The sequence below is a fragment of the Felis catus genome, chromosome A2 (genome assembly GCF_018350175.1).
Source record: "Felis catus isolate Fca126 chromosome A2, F.catus_Fca126_mat1.0, whole genome shotgun sequence".
NCBI classification, from domain to species: domain Eukaryota; kingdom Metazoa; phylum Chordata; class Mammalia; order Carnivora; family Felidae; genus Felis; species Felis catus.
This window is the reverse complement of record NC_058369.1, coordinates 26,632,797-26,657,320: the sequence shown is the minus strand read 5'-3', so window position 1 is coordinate 26,657,320 and position 24,524 is coordinate 26,632,797. Positions and strand designations below refer to the sequence as shown.

At 39.6% G+C, this 24,524-nt stretch overlaps 1 protein-coding gene across 5 annotated transcripts in view; it reads left to right on the top strand.

The window, feature by feature from the left end:
* CFAP20DC (CFAP20 domain containing) overlaps positions 1-24,524 on the top strand; it is a 246,747-nt gene that overhangs the window by 198,948 nt on the left and 23,275 nt on the right. For all 5 annotated transcript variants that reach the window (XM_045051767.1, XM_011279970.4, XM_023249889.2 and 2 more), the window contains one exon: positions 21,177-21,271. In XM_045051767.1, coding sequence (XP_044907702.1) covers positions 21,177-21,271 — 95 coding nt within the window. The remainder of the gene's footprint in view (positions 1-21,176; positions 21,272-24,524) is intronic.

The following is a 24,524-nucleotide window of genomic DNA, read 5'->3' as shown; positions in this document are numbered from 1 at the left end:
TGCCTGGTTAATACCTATTCATCCATTAGATTTCCTCTCAAGTACCACTTCCCATAGGGAACTCCCAAGTCCCTATTCATGTGTTCTCATAGCACCATTTAACTTCACAGTGTTTATTCATTTCTGTGTGATTATCTGATTGATGTTGGTCTCACCCTCCATACTATAAGCTCTAAAGGGCAAGAACCCTACAAAAAAAAAAAAAAAATTGTGCCAGGATCTGACACAGAATGGATCTTGGTAGATAGCTGTGGAATAAATACTGGTATCTGAACCAATATTCTTGACTATCAAGATCATTCTGAATCTCAGTTCTGTCACCCAAACTATTCTCTCTCTGGGCCCAGTGTTTTCCATAAATGTGCAAAGCATGCTGTTTCTGCATGACCTTCATTATAACCTTAGATAGGTCATAGCTGAATGGAAACTACTGGAAGATGAGGGTTGTGTTAATAAGGTTTGTTCTGTAGATTCCTGTCATTGGTGTGTCTGGTGATTGAACTGTACCTTGTACTAGAAAGGGCATCTTGCTCCTGGGAAATTTTATGCCCTTCCTTTTAGGTAGAAAGGGGAAGGTCAGGGAGCCCTTCCTGAATCTACTCTTTCTCAAGTGTCTTCAAAACAATCAATTTGCCAAAGCTGCATATTTTGGTGTGGCGTATTCAGAAACTTTACATAATGAATCTAAATTATTTTAATTTACAAACTATTCCAGAGTATACTTGTGATGCATGATCATTCAATCATAGCATATGATTTCTGGAATATTATGATTCACACTCATGTGCAGCTATCCCCTGTCCTTTGTCCAATGTAGACATTGCCAGTGGACTGCAATCCTCTTGCCCACTGAGCACCACTACAAACTTAAAATCCTTATCTATAACATACTCCAGGCGATACTACCAATAAGAATTAGCATGAGATTTATAATCCATGTGTCTTCTTTGAACTAGAATTTCTATTATTCATTTAGTCAGTGAGGTTATCAAATAGAATCTATTCGCAGCCCTACATGACACTCCCTAACCCTGGAACTACCACCTTGCTGTATCTCCTACTCTAAAAGTCATCCCTGCTCTTCTGTAAAACCTTACTTGACTGAAGTGAAATTAGGACTGTTCCTTCTTCAGAACTCTGAACTCAATTCTCCACATCAACCATGATTAAAATCCTACAACATTAAATAACATGCATGACATACTTTTTAATTAATTAATAGGAGTTCTGCCTCTGGCAATGGCAGACTTGGTTGTTTCACACTGAACTTCCCTCTGAGAACAACCAGAAATGCCAGACAAAATATTAGAATCATCTGATTAAAGCCATTGGAGAGCTTCCAGGGTAGTGAGAATTTATGGGGCCTTGCTCCAGAAGAGAAGGGAAGCAGGAGAGGCAGCCTGCCTGCCCTTGCACTTTTCTCAGGACAAATTCCACTTCAGAAAGCAGAAGCTGAGAGGCTGAGGAGCCAAGAATAGCCTCCAGCAGCCTCATCGGCTTAAGGGGAAAACTTTGGAGTTTCTGGATCTTTGAAGAGAAGGGCCAGAGTAAACCCCAGAGTGCTTCAGGTAAATGATTTACTTCAGGTAAATGAGTTAAGCAGATATAGACCAGCTTTCTGGAGAATTCAAGACACATTTTTTTTTTTTAAGTTTATTTATTTTTGAACGTGATCGAGAGTGCATGCGAGGCAGGGGCAGAAAGAGAGAAAGAATCCAAAGCAGGCCCTGTGTTGTCAGCACAGAGCCCAGTGAAGGGCTGGATCTCACTAACTGTGAGAACACTATCTGAGCCAAAACCAAGAGTCAGAGGCTTAACCTACTAAGCCACCCACACGCCTCAAGACACATTTATTTTGAATCATCTTAATTGCCGATAGCCCTCTGACCTTACGCTCATTGCCTGCCAGAGGCAAAAGAATCACATCTAGAGGAATAAAACATCAACTAGAACTGTTGTCCAATTGAAATAGAATGTGAGCCACATGTTTAACGTTTTCTAGGAAGATTTAAGAATTAAAAGGTAAAATTAATTTGGTTACATTATAACCCAGTATATCCAAAATACTATAATTTCAGATGTCACTTGGGGGAGGAAGGCATTTTTCTCTACTAACTTAGGTTTGAGTGACTGGTGGGAAGTGAGGGTTGTGAATTTATTGACAGCCTGTTAACTGGAGAAAAGTTTTATATGCATGCATGTGGAAGCATTCTATAAGGAGACACCCCACACCCCCAAACAGCCAAGGGTAAAGTTTTATACATCAGCTTAATAAATGGGGTCAGGGAGGGGTTGGGGCTTCAGTGGGAAAGGATGGAAGGTTCTGATAAGGCTTGTTTACGCAATTTCTTGGAATGTCCAGTTGCTAAAGGTCAGTCACCTCCCTGACTGAAGACTTCCCCAGAATAGGGGGATTAACAGCAGCTGATTCTTGAAAAGCTCTGCTTTAGTCAGATAAAGGAAGTTCAGATGAGATTTCTTTATGTGTGCTATTTGCCCAAATGTTTACAGCTTAAAGGAGTCTTTATGTCATTCTGGTTGGTTGTTGGTCCCTCCGTAATCAGGATAAAACATTGTATTAATGAGATACTTTACATTCTTTTTGTCATATTAAGTGCTTGATATCCAGTGTGTGTTTTCTATTTACTGCCCATCTCAATTCAGATTAGATCCATTTCAAGTGCTGTGTAGCCACTTGTGACTGGTGACTACCATATTGAGCAGTAAAATTCTAGAAAGCAATTTCAAAGAATAACTTCATGGTCTTAAGGTAGGTCTCAAATTTCAGTAACTATAAAGGAAAGTATTGATAATTGGACTATATTAAAATTAGGAACTTAATAAAGAACACTACTCAACAAGGTAAAAAGTCATGTCACAAGAGTGGAAGAAGATATTTGCAACACAGGAAAGGTTCCAGGATAGATATAAGTCTAGAATATATGAAGAACCCCAAATCAGTGAGAAAAAAGAGGCACTCCAAAGAAAACAAAAATGTCCAAAAGGCTTGAACAGACATTTCACAAAAGAAGGTATCCAAATGACCAGTAAACATGAAAGTATATACAGCCATTTTAAAAATCAGAGAAATGCAAATTAAAAGAACACTGATTCTACTATACCTTATCACAATGGCTAAAATACAGAATATCAATAATTTTGGTGAGGATCTGGAGGACCTAGAACTCTCACACCCTGCTGGTGAGGGAATAAATTGATACAACTACTTTGGAAAACTGTTTGGTAGCATCTACATAAGCTGAACATAACCATACCTTTTTCCCCAAAAGTTACCCTTCTAGAGGTATGGCCAGTAGAATGCATACATATGTGCACCCAAAAACATGTAAACTGTGGGGACCCACTCAGACCTATAGAGTTGATATAAGGATTATTTTACAGTGAAAGCAGAGGATGCAGAAAGAAATCCTATCTCTACTCCCTTTCTCTCACTAAAGCAAGCCTCCAGAAAATACAGCTGCCATTCGGCTGCCTTGAAGACCGAATGCCCATTCCTATTAGCATAAAAAGCCAGACAGAGCCTTCCATACTTTGCCCATTAAACCCACCCCCTTTGGTAAGTTGGCATATAAACTTTTATCTCTGGCTATTCAGTGAGTTATTTATTATGAGCAACTCCCGTGTGCACATGGAAATGAACTTTGTCTTTTTTCCTGCTCACCTGGCTATTGTCAGTTCATTTGCAGTTCAACCCCCAGACCAAAGTTGGAAGGGAAAAGTCTTTTCTCTCAACATTAGCACATTCATGATAGCTCCAAATTGTTTACAACCCAATCCCCTTTGATAGTAGAAGGCATAAGCAATTTGTAATATATTTACACAATGGAATACTATTTACTCTCACAAATGTGTAATATTCAGGGAAAGAAACTAGACACCTAAAGAATACATGTTGGATTCCATTCAGAAAAGATTTAAACATAGGCCAACTAGTTGGTAGTGTTAGAAGTTACCATCTGGGCTACCTTTGGGGAGCAGGAAGTGTAATGATCAGGAGAAGGAGTGAGGGAAGCTTCTATTCTTGGTCCAGGTGGTGATTACAGTCACTTTGGGATCATTCATTGAGTTGTACATTTATTATCTGTGCACTTTTCCATGTGTATATTTCACTTAAATAAAAGAATTGATCGATAAGAACCATTAGTGTAATTCTTAGTCTCATATAGTCAGTTTGCTCCTCCTGATACTTTAATGTTTCTATATCTTCCTGCCTTTTTAGCAGTTTACCATGTTAAGTTTTCTTTAGAACAAGGACCATATTTAAATTAAATAGAAGCTGGAGTAACACCATAAACAATCATGATGATGATGGTAGCTTGGGGATGCAAAAGAACTATTGTCCTTTCTGGCAAGCCCAGTTTACTCACTAGAATGGTCCAAGCAGCAAAAGAATTCTGATGATTACCTCCCAATGTTTTAAAAATAACATTTTACCATCGTATTTGTTCAAAAGCCCATTTATCACCCATTATCAGCATTCTTTCACAATATTTTTCATTAACCAAAATGTTACAATTAACACACCCCGAAACTTCTGGGAAATAAATCTAGTCAACTAAAGATCCTGTCAACTTTCCCCAGTTCTTTTTTTCTTGTGCAACCAGCCAACATTGGGGAAAAATTAAATTGTCATTCACCTCACAGAGGCTTCTTTTTAGCATATCATTGTTTTATTTGACTACTAAACATAAAAGAATAACCAAACTATGAAAGGAAAATGGAAATCAGTACATAAATATGGCATCTGATAATCTGACACACTTAGTGATGAAAATGATACCCTGTAGGTATTCCTTACAAAAGCCCAGAGAGCTGAATTAGAGCATTAAATTAAACTCCACCTACTCTCTCTGCGGCATTAAGTCCCATCATTCCGTAGAAATGGTTTAGATGGTTTTATTTTGTATTCTGATTTTAAGGTAATTGTTCTCTAGTTAAAGTTAGAGAAGGTTGCAAAGTTTTCTGCTATTTGCTAATGACTTAGTTATAATACATTTAACATGTAGTTGTCTTGTAACTCCAGAAAAGGTGTTGTATAAAGTTGCTTAAGAATGAAAGTTTTTCTGTAATTTCAGACACTAGTAACTACTAACACTGTTACCAAATCTGTCACCTACTGGCTCCATCTCTGTAGCAGGCCCCAAGGGGGGAGAGTTTCCACAGGCTATTATTGCTTCATTTAATCCCTGGGACAACCTGGGTGGTATTCCCATATTCCAGGCGGGGGGAAAAGGCACATTTTAACCCAAAGATTGCAAGCCTAAAAGGAAATGTAAGCTCAAATCAAAAACTGTGCAACTTAAGTTTTATGGTATGTTGGTACCCTAAATATGTGTCTAATGTCCAGCTCCATGCTGGATTATTGAGGTATTTTCTGCTGCAGTGGAGGTAGTTATTGCTATTGCTACAGTCCCACCCCTAGCCACTTGTTCATCCAGATACACAGCATAGGAAGATGTTAGCATTCCATGTTGTGACCAGTCAAGCCTTGCTGGGTTTTAGGAAACTGATCCTAGAAGTTGAGGTGGTCAGTCTAAAGTCATGGACTTCTGGGGTGCCTGGGTGGCTCAGTCAGTTCAGCACCTGGTTCTTGATTTCAGCTCAGGTCATGATCTCATGGTTTGTGAGATCAAGCCCCACATCAGGCTCTATGCTGTCAACATAGAGCCTGCTTGGGATTCTCTCCCTCTCTCTCTGCCCCTCTCCTGCTCACTTGTGCACGCTCATGCTTGCTCACTCTCTCTCTCTGTCTCTCTCTCAAAAATGCATAAATAAATAAAGTCATGGACTTCTCTCTGATTCATTCCTCCCCATTACTCCTTGTAAAGTTCTCTACACATGTAGGAGCTTGAAAATATCTATGGATTCTCAGTGATAGTGACAGGTAAACATGGTTTATTTTTTTAATATAATTTATTGTCAAATTGGTTTACATACAACACCCAGTGCTCATCCCAATAAGTGCCCTCCTCAATGCCCATCACCCATTTTCCCCTCTTTCCCCCACCCCCTATCAACCCTCAGTTTGTGCTCTGTATTTAAGAGTCTCTTAGTAAACATGGTTTAAATATGAATTTATCTTGTTCATCTGAGAGGCTCGTTATATTAGAAACATCCATCTCTGAGAGATGATCTCAAATCAGCCATCCTGTGGTTCCCATTCTCCCTGTGTGTTTAGGACCAGTCTGTATGAAACAGGTTGGAGTTTTTATGAGGACCTATCACCTTTACTTTGTGCTAGAGCTGTTAACATCAAATAGTCTTTTATTTAATTAATTTTTAATTAATAAAATTATTAAATCTAATTTTACTTTTAGATGTTTAGAATACTTTTTGCTATCTGAAATAATATTCCTTCTGTAGGGGAGGAAAACCTTATTCCCTCTACCCCTCCAGGCTCACCTGAAAATTAGAGTGGCAAAAGACAACAAAAGAAAAACTGAGACTTATTAATACCTGCAAAGTGCATACACACAGAAGTTCTCAGTGATGAGTAACTCAAAAGAATGGTTAGAACTTGGGCTCATAAAGCATCTTTTAAAAAAAGTCTATTTTATAGAAAAGTGATAAGACAAAGGAAAGGGACTTTGAGCTTCTATAAGTGGCAGATTGTGGAAGGATGAATATATGGTAGGAACCAGTGGAAGATAAGAGCAAGTTAGTAAGGTTTGCTATGTAGATTCCTCTTGTGTTGTGTCTGGTAAGAGTCTAGAGTTGTCTCCAATGAGTAAAAACCATCCAACCTTTCCTGGTAGAGAGAGGGGAGACAAAGACTTTTTCTTGTGTCTACTTCTTATCATTGCCTTCAGCTCAAAATAATCCTTATGTCAAAGTGGCACATTTTGGGATGGTATATTCTGAACCCCACCACTTCTCTGTATACTTATTTATTACCTGTATCCACCTCTAGACTCTAAGCTCCTTGTGAGTGGGGATTGTGGCTTGGTCACCATTCTATTCTCAATACTTGGAACAAAAGCATAAAGTGGCAAGAGCAGGCATTCAGATCTTTTTTTAACGTTTCTTCAAAGATGAAGATAAAACCTGTTGTTTCACGAGACAGCTGTTTGCCCTGCATCCCCAAAGATGTGTTTATTTTGAATGAGAAGTCTTTACTCTGTGTGCATCCTTCTGCTGGGTAAAACAGTATTTGTCTCCCATAGAAATGTAAGGTTTCGGAAGGACCTGTTAAGAAATGTCACAGCTTCGGGGCGCCTGGGTGGCTCAGTCGGTTAAGTGTCCAACTTCAGCTCAAGCCATGGTCTCCCCACTTGCGTGTTCAAGCCCAGCATCAGGCTCTGTGCTGACAGCTCAGAGCCTGGAGCCTGCTTCCAATTCTGTGTCTCCCTCTCTCTTTGCCCCTTCCCCACTCTCTCTGTCTCTCTCAAAAATAAATAAACATTAAAAAAAAAAAAAAGAAATATCACAGCTTCATATCGTTTTCCTCTACCTTTCATTTTCTGTCCAGAAAATATACTCAGTAGATACCATTAGCATGTATACATTTTAGTGGACATGAGTCAGGACCCTGTTCATAAACCCAGCAAAAGTCTGAGAGTGGCCTCTGGCATACCTTGGGTTTCATGTCTGCCTCCATACTGAGAGAGTAAAAGAAGGTCTTAGCACTCCCCCAAACCACATGAAGTGGGTTGCCCATAAGAAAGAAAAGCTACATTCTCAGAAGAGGGAGAGGAAAAGTGGCCAACCAAAATCACAGGTACTACAATACATTACTAGTGGGCAGGCTTGAACTCTTCAGGAGTTTCCTCCAGAAGTATTTATGGAGTGACTTCTATATGCCATGCATACTCTTTCCACCTCTCTTCAAGAAAACATGTGAATGGGAATGATATTGATATTACCTTGAATTCTTTTCAATTTACTTTTTATGTAAATTATTTCCATATTTCCATAATTAAACTATTTTGGTAACATTACATGCAACAAATGTATCTGATTGCAATACACTAGTTAGCAAGTATTTATTTGTGCTCTTACTAAATTCTAAGCACAAAAAAAAAAGAGAGAGAGGGAGAATTTTTTATCTCCAAAAGATTGAGAATTGCTGTTTTCACAGACAGAATTCCAGACTGTGTTGCAAAGATCAACTACACAAAATATAATCATCACTTTATAGTTATAACTGATTTTAAAGAGCAAGAAACAAACCATTAATAAACCAATCTTGCGTTAGACATCTTGACATTTAAATTGACTTCATGCAAATAAAATAAGCAAATTGAATTTTCCAATTTACTCATCAGCCACTATATAGATGCATTTCACATCCACATCTTAAAAATGTAATAAGAAAAATTTTATCTCTTTATGTCTGGCATGTCTGTTTCTGATGAATTCCATAACCAACTTGGGTGACACTAAACTGAGAGAAATCTCACATCACTTTTTTTGTCTTTGTTTTATTATTGTGATCTTTTCAAGTACTTGATTTTTTTTGTGTGTCTGCACTGAAGCCTTCTGAAGTTACTACCTATTTCTACTACTTAGATGAAACTTATTCTTCTGGCATGGAAATATCAAGAGGGAGAATTGCAATGTTCATGCCCATGACCCTCATCATAAGAGAGTTTTCACTTTATCCTGACCTGACTTTGAACATGTAGGAAAAATGCACAATTTGTAACCTTAGCTAATGGCACTACAATGTCACACTTCTCTGTTTAACATTCAGCTTTGTTAATCAAGAAAACCAGATTGGCTCTCTGCATGTTGATTGAATTGATTACAGCTGTAGGCCTTGATAGCATTTTTTCAAGTGTCTCTAATTAATCAGACAATGCTTGATTAGTTTTTTCTGTTTTGAGGAGATAAACTGACTTCCTTGAGAATTTTCACCCCAAAATGATTCCCCTCCAGTGAAAGGTAAAGGATAAGTGAGTCAGCTTGGTTTTCCATGACACTGAGACCTTTCATCTTACAGCAACTAAAAGAAAGAAGGAAGGGAAGGAGGGAGGGAGGGAGGAAGGAAGGGAGGGAGGGAGGGGGGAGGGGAAAGGAAGGGAGGGAGGGATCCTTTGAAAAGCAGATTAAAACATTACATTAAGCTTCTTTTTCCATATTTCCATGAATACATCTTCTAAAATGAAAAAGTCTGTGTGTTCCCTCTGAGCTTTTAGTCTGGCCTATTGCACAGCCTCCTCCAGCTTTCTGATTGTAACCACTCTTTATCAGGTTATCTCATTGAGTTGTCAGACATGACAGTTCAGATCTCAGCCCAGGAACAATTTTGTTTTAATAATCAGGATCATGGATGATGTGTTAAAAAAAGTAATAATAAAAAGCCACCACCTATTCTTTTAGTCATATCTATAGCATTAGATAAAGCAGCTGTTGTTTATGCAAATGAAAACTTGACAATTTCCAGGAACATTACCAACATTTATAAAGACCCAAAATGTTCTGCTTTCATCATTGAAGTTGATATTTCCAATGGGGAAGGCTGCTAGGATCAGCTCAGATGTGCATGTTGGCATGAGGAACGCACTGTTTTCCTCTCTCCTCCCCTATTGGTTGAGGGACCAACCTAGACTCCTGTTTCTCTCCTAGCACTCATCACTTAAAATGCTTTTTAAAAGATACTTTGAAGCTGTGTTTCAGAAAAGTTTTCTTACAGATGTCATCAAATTAATAGCTCCTGAAGAGAGAGACTCTGCCTTTAAAAAGGAAAGTAGAAGAAAATTCAATCAGAGCAGAAAGATAGAAAGTGAGAAACAGGTCTTACTCCACCCACCCCCAAACCCACATTTCTACTCCCAGGTATGCTTATGCTTAACAGTTTCTTGTGCACCCTTCAGAAACTTTCAGTGCCTATTACAAGGAAATTACGTGTTTTATTTGTATGTTTTTTCAACATACATGAGATGAGACTCTATAACTTGCTTTTTAGATTTTTACTGAATAGATTTTGGACATCTTTCTGAATTTGCACATACAGGTGAACACATTCTTCGTTAACTGCCGGATGTTATTTCATTGTTTTAATGTACCATAATCTATTCAGCCAGTTCTCTGCTGATGGACATTTAGGTAGTTTCTAACTTTTTGTTACTGTAAACAGTGCTGTGATAAACATCCTCATGCACATATTTTTTGTGAGCTTGGGCAAGTATGTGTTTACAATAAATGCCCAGCAGTGAAATTATTTGGTCCAAAGGTAACTTTGACTGATATTACCAGATTTTTCACCAGTTTGCACTCCTACCAGCTCACACTGAGTTTCCTGAAACTTTAGAACTTTTGCCACTTAGGTTTGTCACCTAAGACCCCTGCCTTCTTCAGCAATTGACTACAGTCCCATCATCTAGTGCATACATATGTATGCCCGGTGCCCATCATTTCACACTAGTAAGGGTGCTCCCAGCTCTCCACACCTTTCTGATATAGAACATGCTGCTTTTTCTAGAATATCCTTCCATCTTTTCCCTGTCTTGCTGCCTCCTCCTCATCCTTCAGGAACAACCCTTTCATCACTTTTTCCGAAACCCCTACTTGAAACCTTCTCCTAAATGTTGGTCTAACAATCCGTCTCCACAGGACTGAATTCCTCAAGGGAAGAATCATGTCTTACTCCTCAGTACCTGGCATAAAGTCTGAGACAGTCCGGAGGTTCAATAAACCTCTATTCAATGTGAAATCATAAAGCAACTATGCTGGTAACAGTATAAAGAAGGCAAAGAAGGGCTCAGCCTTTCTCCATGTTGTCTCAAGGAGATGGGCTGTCACTATCACTGTTCACATACTATAGTTGAATTTGATGGCTGATGCCTGGATTTGTGCCTCTAGAGTTGAATTATCTGCCATATCTAATGAGTCAGTGTCTGTAAAATGGTCCCAAGATGCTATATCATTAGTATTTTTTTAGCCTGAGGGGAAATACTGCCAAACAGGAAAGATTCAATTCTACAGAGAACTTATAATGTATATTTAATAGAGGAAAAAGAATTAATGATTTTTGTGATTTGTTGGAGCATTGAGCACTTGGAGGGAGCTGGGTTCTCCCCATTTTATGGATTTTCTGACAAAAGCATGGGCAGGAAAGATGATTTTGCAGAGGCCAGAAGAAGAAAGAGTATGATTTCCCCTTTGTGTGACTGTTTGTTGCATGTCTCCAAATAAACATAGGCTGATGTGAGGTAAAAACACAGTCCTTCTTTATGCAACGTGTTTCCCAGCTTTTGCTATGGAAGAAACGTAGTCCTATTCCAAATCCCACCATAATGTAAACATCTTCTGAGCACTTTCAGGATAGGAGGAGAAGAAAGATCTGAGAAAAATAATTCCCATATTGTTCTGAACCAGCTGCCTTTCCTGGCCTGTGCTGTTGTTCCTGCCACTCTCAGAGCACATTCTAACCTCCCTATCAGGTCTTTCTCAAGAACTCATCCATTCCCCACTCACACCTGGAGGTCCTTCTCTTATAGCCCTGACCGTCCTTCCTACAAGTTTTCATTCAACAAACATGGTTTTTTTTAATTTCAATATAATCATTCAACAAACATTTGTTGGACATCTATTATGCATCAGGCCCAAGGTGAAGAAAACAGACATGATTGCCTGACCTGATGGAGCTTATAATGTGGTCACAGCTTGTTTTTTGGTTCAGAAACAGTGGTATTCTCACTGTGTCCTCCCATGGCAGAAGGGGCAAAGGCTCTCTCTAGGATCACTTCTAAAAGGGCTCTAATCTCATTAATGAGGACTCCACCCTCACAACCTAAGCACTTCCCAAAGCCTCACCTGCAGATACCATCACAGTGGGGATTAGTTTTCAACATAAGAATTTTGGAGGGATACAAACCTTCACTCTATAGCACTAGGCAATTATGAGAAAAGAGGTTAAAGATGTGGCTCTCCCTCTGAAGCCTGGAGGTAGCATGATGGTGAGAGTGAGGGGAAGGCACAAAAATACTCTGTAGAGATAGGACCAGACTATGTAAAGCTTTAGGCCAATGTGGTGATTTTGAATTTTTCCCTAAGAGCAAATTTTTAGAAACTCACTCTGGATTGGATTAGTGGGAATCCAGATTGAGTGGGGGAAGAACAAAAGAGAGATTCTAGAAACATTGACTAAGATGGTGGCAGTGGGTACTAGAGGTATGCCAACATATTCAAGATCCAAGGTTAGGGCTGGTAATGGATCCCTAAGTATTTCCAGCACATCTTCCCTTGGAGAAACTACCAAGACCTCAGATTCCTCATGTGCTAAACCAAAATCCTGGATTGCCCAAACTGGTTTCTTCTCCCCAGGTTCCATATTCATTCAATGGTACCAACACTGTTTCATTCCCAGAATCCAGACTTTAAGCTTCCTCATTCTCTTTTGAGACTAGCTTCCTCTGTGTGATAGGAAATATGGTGACCAATGACATCTGAGTTCTGCTTCTTTTGGCTCTCCTTTTCAGATCCAGTTTCAAAAGTTCTAGGGAAACACAGTTGGCCCAGTTTAAGTCAGGTGTCCACATAATAGGCCAGTCAACTGAGGTTGCAGGCTCACATGATAACTCCCAGGAGGCCATGTGGTTACAGGCTGCTGTTCCAGAGAGCAGGGGAAGGAGTTCTGGACAGTCCCTTTTAGCTCTCTTCTACTGTGCCTTAAAGAGAGATTACAACTGTTCCTTGAAAGTGCCAAGGGGAAAGAAAGGAAAACTAGGTGGTGATGAAAACAGATTTTGCCTCAACATGAGAAAAAACATTTAACAGTCAAAGTTTTTGAAAAGGAAATATGGTCTTTTGAAAGTAGTACATACACAGTTACTGATACCCAGGTATAGATTAGATCATCACTTTGTGGGAATGTTATAGAAGGCAACCTTCAAACACTAAGAATCCAACACTGAGGTTAGAATATTCTTGTGGAAAATGAACCAGAATTACACAATAGCGTCTTAATTCTTATTCCAGTTCATCTTAAAAGATATACGAAAGAGTTCCCAACTTATAATTTGATCTTCTTACTTCAAGTGGGAGAGAAATCCTATGGATAAAAGCTATTTAGCTTTCAAAAAAAAAAAAGAAAGAAAGAAACGGAAGAAAGAAAGAAACATATTTTCTTAGTTGTTGTTTTTTTTTATCCTAGCAAACATGTATCTGAACCAACATTCTATTTTCTAAGCCAGAAAATTAAATTTTTCTGTCATGGCTATAAAGAGGCAAGATGTGTGTCTCCAGATTTGCCCCAAACTGTGTGTGCCAAGCACGTGATGAAGAACCAGTAGCATGCTCCTGGCAGGTGGAGAAGGAACAAAATGGAGGGAAAATATGGAGAGTGTTGCAACAGTACTAACGATGGTTAGGGAAACTTTCAACAATGAGTGGCACTCAGTATTCTGAACTGCCAAAGAGACTCTTTCAATAGTCATGCCCTTGATAAATATGGAGGAAGTGCCTACCCTGTGCCAGGCACCCTGCTTGGTAAGAAGCAATTGGGGGAAAATACATATATCAAATGATCAAACAAATGAGAATGTAATTATGAGCTGAGATAAGAGCTCTTAATGAGAAGATCACAGTGGCTCTATCAGAAGGAGTAACAAAGCAACTCAGCTAGATTGGAGAGGGTGTGTTGGACAAGACTTCCTGAGAGAGTGATGCTTCAGCTAAAATCACAAGTTTGGGTATGACTTTACCAGACCAAGGAAAGGTAAAAACAGGGGAGGAGAGCGTGCTCTAGACAAGGGGGCACAGCCTGGCCAAAGGTCCCATGATAGTAGGGAGCATGGCGTATTCCAGAAATTGAGGGAAGACCAGCATGGCTGGAACTAAGTGTGTGAGAGGGAGAATAATGCAAGATGTGGTCAGAAAAAAATACATAGAGACTCGTTTATGCAAAGCCTCAAAGGCCAGCATAAAGATTCGGGTTTTTCCCTCAAGTACAATATCCTCCCAGTGATGCTGAGGGGTTTTAAATCAGACATTGACATAATCAGATAGGAATTTTGGCTCCAGTGTAGACAACAGAGAAGGGAAGTCAGAATGAATGGCAGTGAGGGGTCCATTAAAAGCCTTTGCTGCAGAGAGCATAAGGCACCGTCATCAATGGGCGTTGGTAGTAGAAGTAGAGTTGGTGAGAAAGTCGGATTCCAAACACATGTAGTAGGAAAATCGACAGGAATTTTCATTAGAGCCTTGAGAATGTTTCACCTCACGGCTCCTTGCTCTAACACAGAGGTCATTCAGCTACAGCCGGCGGGCCAGATGATGCTCATGGCATGATATTTTCTAAGTAAGGTTTTACTGGAATGTAGCCATGCCCATTCATTTACTTACTGTTTATGTGTACTTTCACACTACAGCAGGAGAGTTGAGTAGTTGCAACAGAGACCTCTTGGCTTGTAAAGCCCAATGTATTTTCTGTCTGGCCCTTCACAGAAAAACTTTGCCAACCTTGGAAATTACACCGCAAGAAACACCACCACCCCCACGATATTGCAAGGTGTAGAGGTACCTAACTTGGGAGTCCAGAAGTCCATGACTGGGCTTTGGATGATCTATGACCTCCTAAAATTGGAAGTAAAATTTGGTATTTATGTATGCTTTTCTGGGCAAACAGTATTCACTGGCTTTTAAAACAAATTTGTGAATTCCCCCAGAGAAAGATATTTCCCAGGCTTGTCCCCAGTCTACTCCCTGGCCATAACAAGATTGTTAAAACCCACATTTCCCTCAGTGAATAAGAAATGACCTGGCACCACATGATAAATATCATTAGGTATTGGATAGAAGTTGCTGCAAATTGCTAACTTCCTGCTATAAGATCTCCCATATAAATATTTCACTGGCTGGCTCCTCTGACCCGGGGCTTTATGACAGCAGGTAGCTCAGGGTGTAAATAAGAGCTAGATGACAAATGTGTCTGGATCTCTTAGATCTTTTTTAGATTTCTCAAGTAATTACCCCCTCCCCCCAATAAATACTTCAGTGTATACAAGACTGTAGAAGTTTCATTACAAGAGACGTCTTTGAAGGGAACAAGCAGGTGATCTGATCAGCCCCACAGCAACCTTTGTGAACAGCTCATGTTGTAGTTCATTTTCTGCTGGCGAAAATGCTTCATCCGTCTGACTATGAGCTCTCTGATTCCCCAGGATGTGACACACAGAAGTTCAGTAAATGGTTACCAAATATGTAGAGAGATGATTAAGCTAAATTGTTGGCTTCATATAATGTATTTGTATATAAGTATATATATATATATATATATATATATATATATATATATATGTACACATATAGTATATTTCTAGGAAACACATTAATGAAATAAATGTATGTAAAATTGTTCTTTTTTTTTTTTTTTTTTTTTTTTTTGAGAGAGAGAGAGAGACAGAGAGCCAGAGTGCAAGTGAGGGAGGAACAGAGAGAGAGGGAGACACAGAATACAAAGCAGGATCCAGGATCCAGGCTCTAAGCTGTCCTTACAGAGCCCACACAGGGCTCGGGGCTCGAAATCATGAGCCGTAAGATCATGATCTGAGCCGAAGTCAGACGCTTAACTGACTGAGCCACCCAGGCGTCCCCCCAAAAAAATCTTTTTAAATGAAGGCACTGAAACCATATCTGTCTTAACTGAGGACAGCATCCTCAGTTGTAAGAATATCTGATTCATTTAATGCTCAGTGCTTCGAAGAAATCTGGCATGCAAGTGGGAGGAAAACAGTGTGGTATTCTTTTTTGGCCAAGATTTTAATATTAGGTAAATCTGGCCATTGTGAAAATTCACAAGATGGTATTTATTCTTCATCTGCACTATATTTTTATATGTGGTATTTAATGTGAATCCATTGTCTTGACTCTTAAGTAAAACAACATCTTCCGGTGACAGTGCTCAGCATGCCTGGAAGTCCTTCCTCTCCAGTTTCAGGAGGAGAGGCTGGGTTGGGGGGGAGGGGGCTGCCTGAACCCACGAGAGGAGGGGAGAGGACGCAGCAGCACCCGAGCATGTTCAGAGGGCAGGCCTGACTGGAAAGGGTATCCATCCACCAAAGGAGTTAGAGGCTTTCATAAAACAGGAGTCCGTCCTTGGGAGAAAAGGGTTATAATCAGAGCTCAGAAAAGCAACAAGAGTATCAAGTGCAAAAGATAAGGCGAGTATGAAAGTGGCGGAACAAAGAGCAAGAGCCAACTCCAGAGCGCAGTAGCTGGGCTGGGGTGAGAGCTGGCCAGGGAGCCCCTTCAGATCTCCTGCCCCAGCCGGGCAGGCACTCTGTGAGTGTGCCTCAGCCAAACTCCCACTTCCTCAGATGTTTGCTGCTTCCTGTGGGGAAGGCATGCTTAAAGAAGCTGATAAAGGGTCAAGTTGATTAGCATTAAATATTCCATATGAAAATATAAACATGTAAGATACAGATGCTAGACTACGTACTTGTGCTTATTAACAAGCCACCCAAAAATGCTCTTGAGAAAATGAAATTGTTAAATATATACAAAGGAAAATAAAACAAAACAAACAAAAACAATGGCACCTGGATGGGGAAAATGGTATAACCTGAAGTGGCGTTTCTCAAGGTGTGGTCTATGGACTCATGATCTGAAGAGATGTGATGGTTCCAGGTGCACGCACGTAGGCAGTGCTGTATACTCTGCCCTCCTCTAGGGAGATTCAGTGTGTTAAAAGTTCTCAAAAGTCCTGCAAGAGAAGTCCTGATTTTATAGTTAACATAGAACTCTTTCTTTTTTTTGAAAATATACTTTGTAAATGCATACTTAGTAAAAAGCCAAACAAGTGTATTGCTCTGATCAAAATTTCTTAATTGTATAAAATCTTCTAAATCTTAAGTTAAAATAACATCACTTGTCAAGAAAATTCTGCAGTCCTTTTTAAGAGATAAAACTAGGGGCGCCTGGGTGGCTCAGTCGGTTAAGCGTCCGACTTTGGCTCAGGTCATGATCTCGCGGTCCGTGAGTTTGAGCCCCGCGTCAGGCTCTGTGCTGACCGCTCAGAGCCTGGAGCCTCTTTCAGATTCTGTGTCTCCCTCTCTCTCTGACCCTCCCCTGTTCATGCTCTGTCTCTGTCTCAAAAATAAATAAACGTTAAAAAAAAAAAATTAAAAAAAAAAAGATAAAACTAGATACACTTTATGCCAGAATAAACTCACACCATATACTATAACTCAAAATACAGAGGCAATAAAAGAAAAGATTGATATATTTGATTACAGAAATATTTTTTTTTAATTTTTGCATGGCAAAAAATAAAACTAAAAAACCAGGGTAACCAAAGACACATGACAAAGTGAGGGCTTACTTGATAGAAAAAGGGGCAAAGAAATGAACAGACCTAAAATATTGATATAAAATGCATACATGCATATATTTATATGTTACATACATGGCCTTATGCAAATGAAGACAGTCAACTCCACTCCTAATGCTCATATTGAGAACAAATACAAATCAGAACTACTTTAATATATCAGTTTTTATCTCTCAGACTGGAAAGCATTAAAAACTTGACAACATACTGTTGTGACATGGCTGTAGAGAAACCAGCACTGTCCTGCATTGCTGATGGGAACACAGGTGGTACAGCTCTTTTGGAGTGCTTTTGCCAATATCTAACAAAACCAAGTATGCATTTACCTTTTGTCCCAGGAATTCTACTTCTAGGAATTTACCTAGAAGATATATCTCCAAGTATACAAAAATAGATAGCTCAGGGTTATTCACTGCAGCATTAATTGCAATAATTGCAAAATATTGAAAACATGCCCAAACATAGGAGAGTGTGATGAAATACATGATGGTATAGTCATGCATGGAGTACTACACAGCTATGAAAAAGAATGTGCTTTCTGTGAGCTGCGATCAGTGATTTCCAGGTTATATTTTAAGTTGAAAAAATCAAAGTTCAAGAGTCATTATAATATGCTACCTTCTGCATTAGACATGTAGTTGCTTATTTTTTTGCAAAAAGATACATAGAAAGCAGATACCAGAACTAATGAAATGGATTTCTTATACAGGGGTGAGTGAGGATGGCATAGAAGTGATGAGGGGGTGGCAACAGTCTAGGAGGCATGGGGGAAATGTAACTTTTACCTGAATATGACTTTCTGCATATTTTGACTTTGAACTGTTAACATTTTACATACTCAACAACAACAAAAATAATAAAAATCAGTTAATGGAGAAAAAAATGCCTAAAATGTAGTACAAACACAAATGGATGAGTCTAGCTATGTTTAAAACAAATAATACAACCACGCTGAAAAGGAGGGGGAAAAGAACTAACCCAAGTAAATTTAGAACATAGTAGTTTGACTAAGGGATAAAAAGAAACCTAAATAGAGAACTCTAGAGAGTAGGTTTGGGGTTTTGTTTTGTTTTGTTTGCCTAGCAATTCTGAAACTACTTTTGGTATGTCCTATAGTTTAGAAAATAAGTAAATTTATTGAGGATAATGGGAGCCATGTACCTCACCATCAAAAAGAGTTACAACTATGGCAAGAGGAGAGATGAGAATGAATCTGTGGTGTTGTGTTAGTGTTGGAGAAATGAGCCTATAGTTATAGACCAGGGATCATCAGACTTTTTCTGTAGAGGGCCAAATAACAAATACTTAACCTCTGTCATTGTACCACAAAAGCAGCCATAGACAATACATAAAAAGCAAACATGGCTTTATTCCAATAAAATTTTATTTATAGACACTGACATTGAGTTTTATATAATGATCATATGTCATGAAACAATACTGTTTTAATTTTCCAACCACTTAAAAATGTAAAGGCCATTCTTATTTTGTATAGCCTTGTACGAAAACAGGCAGTAAGCCAGACTTTGCCCATGGGCCATAGTTTGCCAGACCCTGTTTAGATAGAGAAATGATAGATAGATAGATAGATAGATAGATAGATAGATAGATAGATAGATAGCAAATTGATAAAGTGTTTAAATGGGGGAATCTGGAGGAAGGATATATTGGAGTTCTTTACACTCTTCTTGCAAAGAAGTATTCTTTGTATTTCTTACAGAAAAGCTGTAAATCTGAAATTATTTTAAAACAATCAAAAAAATCACACAAGGAAGAACTCTGTACTTTTCATAGCTACTTCTGAGAAGGAAAAATACTAATCAAATAACTTGCCTAAGAAGTGAATGTCTTGCCTTTTATAATAGTCACACAACCCTCATCTACATTTTCCCCATGTCCATGGTCCATGAGTAGGAGCTACTGTTGCCAGTGCAGAGTGTCTTCTGATTTGTCACTGGGGATGTCATCACATGATAACATTATTGTTTGTTGTTGTTCATCCTTGCTCTCCAACACTCTTACTGAGTAATGAGGTCACTGGAGCTGGTAATTTGTATGTGACCTTGTAATTTTCCATAATGTAGGAGTTTTTGGTCTACTGTAATGAAATGGACTAAATAAAAGGTGCTTATCAGAAAATGCCCCATTAGCTTGGAAGTCTGTGACAAATCCTTTCTGATGTCCTTAATGTGTTATTATGAAATTCAATTATACACTGTGTTCACCTTATTTCACTAGCCATAATCTAGTGATAGCTAAGGTGAGAAGTGTCTTAAAATATTACAAATAGGAATTGGGTAATTTTTACATTGAGATACTTTTTTTACTAGAAGAGTGAAGGGCTTTCGTGGAAAACTTCTCCTGTAGAGACTTGTAACCATTCTACCATCTTGGGTTTAATTCCAACAAAATCCAATTCCTCCTACCATGGTTTATTATTGTAGGTAAAGCCGTGCTATGATTTTCATCAATAATGAAGACAATGGTGGTCATAGCTGAAATTTATTGAATGTCATTCTATACCCAGATCCATGCCAAAATTTTTTCATCCTTTTTTTTTTTTTCATTTAATCCCAACATAAAACTCCAAGGTACTATTATTACTCCTCTTTAGAAAAGAGGCTTATGATGTTAAGTGGCTTGGCCATGTTCTCAGCATGAGGAAACATGGAGCTGAGATTGCCCTGGAGAGCCAGTGCTCTTAGTTACTGTTGGGACTGTCTCCCATTGTAGGTAAAGACAGTAGGCAATACAGAAATTTAGAAAGACATTGTTTAGTCATGAGGACATGCTCCTCTTGAGAAGAATAAGGTAAAACATACAGATGCAAGGTGAACAATAAGGTAAATAAAATCAGTGCAAGCAGTAGAGCTCACGTTGGAGCATCCTTCACATTCCCTTCCTGCTCCCTTCCCCTGAAGAAGAGTTTAGAGAGGAGAGAGGCTTGAAGTAGAACACACACTGACTTGCACCCTCTGGAGGTCACCCACGTGCATCACACGCATGCAGCTACCTCCTAGGGGGACCTGGAGGACTGGAAAAGAAAGAGGGAGGAAGGGGAGTAAAGAATGTTGGGAAACGAGGTTGGTTGGCAGTTGGAGGCAGAAAGATGGAATGTAGGAGGGGCTTTCCGGAGTGGTTTTTGCCCCCATTCTTAGTGGGAGAACTGAAGGAACGGGTCACTCAGGGACCCAGCTCCCCTCACTGTTCCTGCTTTTGCCCTCTGCTGCTCTAAGGCACTTAGTGAATGCCTGCAGACCCCACCATTGTGACTGGTTTCTGACCGCTCCAAGACCACCTTCTGTTTTGGAATGTTGTCATGGAGTGACATGTGACTTTGCCAGGCTTCCTTAGGGTCATAAGGAGCTTTGTCTTTGCCGCATTTCTTCTGAGTCACTGAAATAACTTTCTTAAATTTTTTTTTTCAACGTTTTTTATTTATTTTTGGGACAGAGAGAGACAGAGCATGAATGGGGGAGGGGCAGAGAGAGAGGGAGACACAGAATCGGAAGCAGGCTCCAGGCTCCGAGCCATCAGACCAGAGCCTGATGCGGGGCTCGAACTCACGGACCGTGAAATAACTTTCTTATATGAGAGGGATTGTGTACCGTGTGAGAGCCACAATGATAATCTTTCAAGAGGAGTAGTTGTCGTTACTTGATGTATATGTGGAACAACTAATTAGTTCAGTGGTTGACATTATATTACTCGATTACAGAACTGAATATTAACTTCTAGACATTTTGTCCTTCTGAAATATGAAAGAAGGAAAAAAAATGTTTCTTTGTGGAAGCCCCAGGAAATTAAAACTCCAGGGGAAAGATGAAACTTACATGTGAAATTGTAGACCTGTTGTTTATTTACTTTCTTCTTTTCTTTTTAGGGACTGGTTAAATATGTTGAGCCCACCAATTGTTCCTCCTAGTCAGCAGCCAACAGAACAGCATCTGGATTCTTCTGGAAGCTTGAGTGTTCAAGGTAGGAATATGAAAAATGCTATACATAAAAAAATCAAAATAGTTAACTACAAATAGAGAAAATCAGTCACTTTGAGATGCCGCTGTTTTTATTAAATGCTAACCATTTAGGCTTGCACCCCCAAAATGAGGTAGCCTGTGCTTTCATTTTATAGGATGATAAGTCCTTTGGTATCAAATTGACCTTCATCTGGGTTCCAGCTCTACCAATTTCTGCTGTGTGACATGTATGACTTTTGGTTACTTCATTTGTTTGTTTGTTTTTTAAATTTAATCATTTATTTTTTGAGAGAGCAAGCAGGGGAAGGGCAGAGAGAAGGAGACAGAGGATCTGAAGTGGGCTCTGCCCTGACAGCAGAGAGCCCAATGCAGGGCTCGAACCCACAAACTGCGAGTTCACAATCTGAGCCGAAGTCAGACACTCAACCGACTGAGCCACCCAGGCACCCCTCGGTTAACACATTTGTAAAATTAGACTGATAATAATGTCCACCTGAAAGCTTTTCATGAAGATTCACTAAGGCATACTGTACATGAAGCATTTAGAATAGCACCTACCAAATATTAGCTGTTCATATTATTATAAAGCAGATCTGATACTCCCACATCACTAGATACATGTTTTCACTAATACAGGGCTACTTGTCTTTAAAGATAAGGCTGGCACAGAGTTATAACAAGTAGCAATGGAAGAATGGGAAGGAAGCAGGAGTGAAGATTTGCCTTGGGTTCCCTTTGTTGGCCAGAGTCCTAGAAATGAATCATTAGTTTTTGGTTGTGAGCAGGGAACATGATTGTCAGGAGTGCATAGAGAAGGAAGGGAAAAGAATCTTTGGTGGGAACAGAGGGCTTGAGATGGAAGGAAGGGGTAGAGAGAGTCTAACGTGCATAGCTGCAGTGGCAAATACCCTCAGAGTGGGGCTCCCTGAGATGGTTTTCAGAGTTGAATTTTGAAGATGGAACGCTACATCGGAGGTTAAAAATAATAATAATAATAATAATAATAATAATAATAATAATAATAATAAAGGAACTGAAGCCAATATAAACTGCTCCAACAAAGGTGCCACATTTTTCCTCCTAACTGCCCCAGGGAGAAAGGGGAGCATCCCATTTTTCTTAAGGTATGGAGAATTCAGAGTGAGAGCTCATACATCTGAAGCGTACATTTTGGCTGCCCAAGGGATGGAGATGTCTCCATGATTTACTGTCTGAAATAAATTATGCCCCCCAAATTGGGAATCTTTTTAGAGATGTACATTTATAATTACTTATGACAGAAAAACAGAATCTCAGCTGTCAGAAGGAGACCTTGCCATGAGAGAACAAATAATATGTTATGTTAAGTGTCCTAAATAAACCACAGGAACAGAGAGCATGGTCCTTGAGCAAAGGCACCCAAGATATATATTAGTGATAAGTAGCTGAAAGGAGGTCTTAAAGTCACCATTGCAAAGTGACGTTTTGACAGCCAGGAGCTCAGTCATGTTGAAGGTAAAGAGAACTTCCATCGAGGGCAAATTAACAAATTAAATTCAGAGATTCAGAGGGTTATAGAAATGTTCCAGCCACTGTTAACCAGATCTGGCCCCGCTCCTGCCTGGCAGCCTAGGTTTTTATCAGCTGTCCCTTTCCCCTTTTCTGATATGCCTGAATGGTTTGTAGCTAATTAATAGCATCAAAAATTAGTGTTTCCTATTTGGTTAATCTTTACATGTTATTGGCTTAGTTTTAGACAACATATCAATATGCCAAGATAGCGTTCTTAGAAAGAGAGAAAAATAAGGGTTTCGAGTATCCAGTTGGTAACATCGGAAGGAAAAGTGAGCCGTGGCTGTGGGCAGTCCAGGCTTCTTCCTGGGCTTCTGTTGCATAATGGCATTAATTTAGGGCCATCTGTCAGATGCTGTGCTAAGTTGTAACATCTAGCTGTCACAGCAACAATGTGAGGAAGGCACTGCTTTTGTGCGTGTGTAATTGTTGCTCTTTTACAGCTGAGAGAACGGAGGTACAGAGTTCTTGAATACCTTGTTCCAGGGTCACACAATGAGTCATTGGCAGAGCTGGGGTTTGAGTCCAAACAGCCCAGCCCCAGAGCCCAACCACTGTTTTTATAATTTTTTTTTTAATTTTTTTTTCAATGTTTATTTATTTTTGGGACAGAGAGAGACAGAGCATGAACGGGGGAGGGGCAGAGAGAGAGGGAGACACAGAATCGGAAACAGGCTCCAGGCTCTGAGCCATCAGCCCAGAGCCTGATGTGGGGCTCGAACTCACGGACGGCAAGATCGTGACCTGGCTGAAGCCGGACGTTTAACCGACTGCGCCACCCAGGCGCCCCTATAATTTTTTTTTTTAATTTTGAACCAAGTACCTAGATTACCTACTTCAAAAATAATATACATAAAATCAGGAATTGAAATTTTCTATTCAGAGTTCCTCATCTACAGGAAAAAAAAAAAAACATCTCAAGGGCTAAGTAGCTAAGTTCTTTTTTTTTTTTTTAATTTTTTAAAAATTTATTTATTTATTTTTAGAGAGAAAGACAGCACTAGCAAGGTAGGGGCAGAGAGAGAGAGAATCCCAAGCAGGCTCCGCACTGTCAGAGCAGAGCCTGATGCAGGGCTTGAACTCACAAACTCTGAGTTCATGACCCGAGCCAAAATCAGAGTTGGACACTTAACGGGCTGATAACCCAGGTGCCCCAGCTAAGTTCTTTAAAGGGGAAAAAAAGAAAAAAAAAAAAAAAGCAGACCTCTGGTTCCCTGTTTCAGCCCTGAACCTGCCTACCCCTCCCATCCACGCTTGTCAAAAATGACAAGTGGCCACGTTTTCCCAGTGGGAGTAGAGGCTGAGGGGCAACGTTGCTGTGAGACCAGATCTAAGGGACTGAGGTGCTGACTGAGAGACAAGATCACCCGATTGCTGAGCTGGCAGGCCTGGGTGTTGGCTTGTCACCCACCTTCTTAAAGGCCCTTCTAGATAATCTTATCTAAGTAGGTCAATCTCCCTCCACCTTGTTACACTTACTTCTTGCCCTTCTCACAGTTTGTAATTCATCGTTTGTTTACTTGTTTAATGTCTTTTTTTTGCTATGTAGCCTGTGAGTTTTTAAAAGCAGAGACTTTGTCAGTTTGCTTACTCCTGGATCCCAAGTACCCTGCACATTTTCTGTTGATTATTAGATACTCTGTAAAGGTTTGTTAGTAGGAAGACAGGAAGGGAGAAAGGGGAGAAAAGAGAGAGAGAAATGT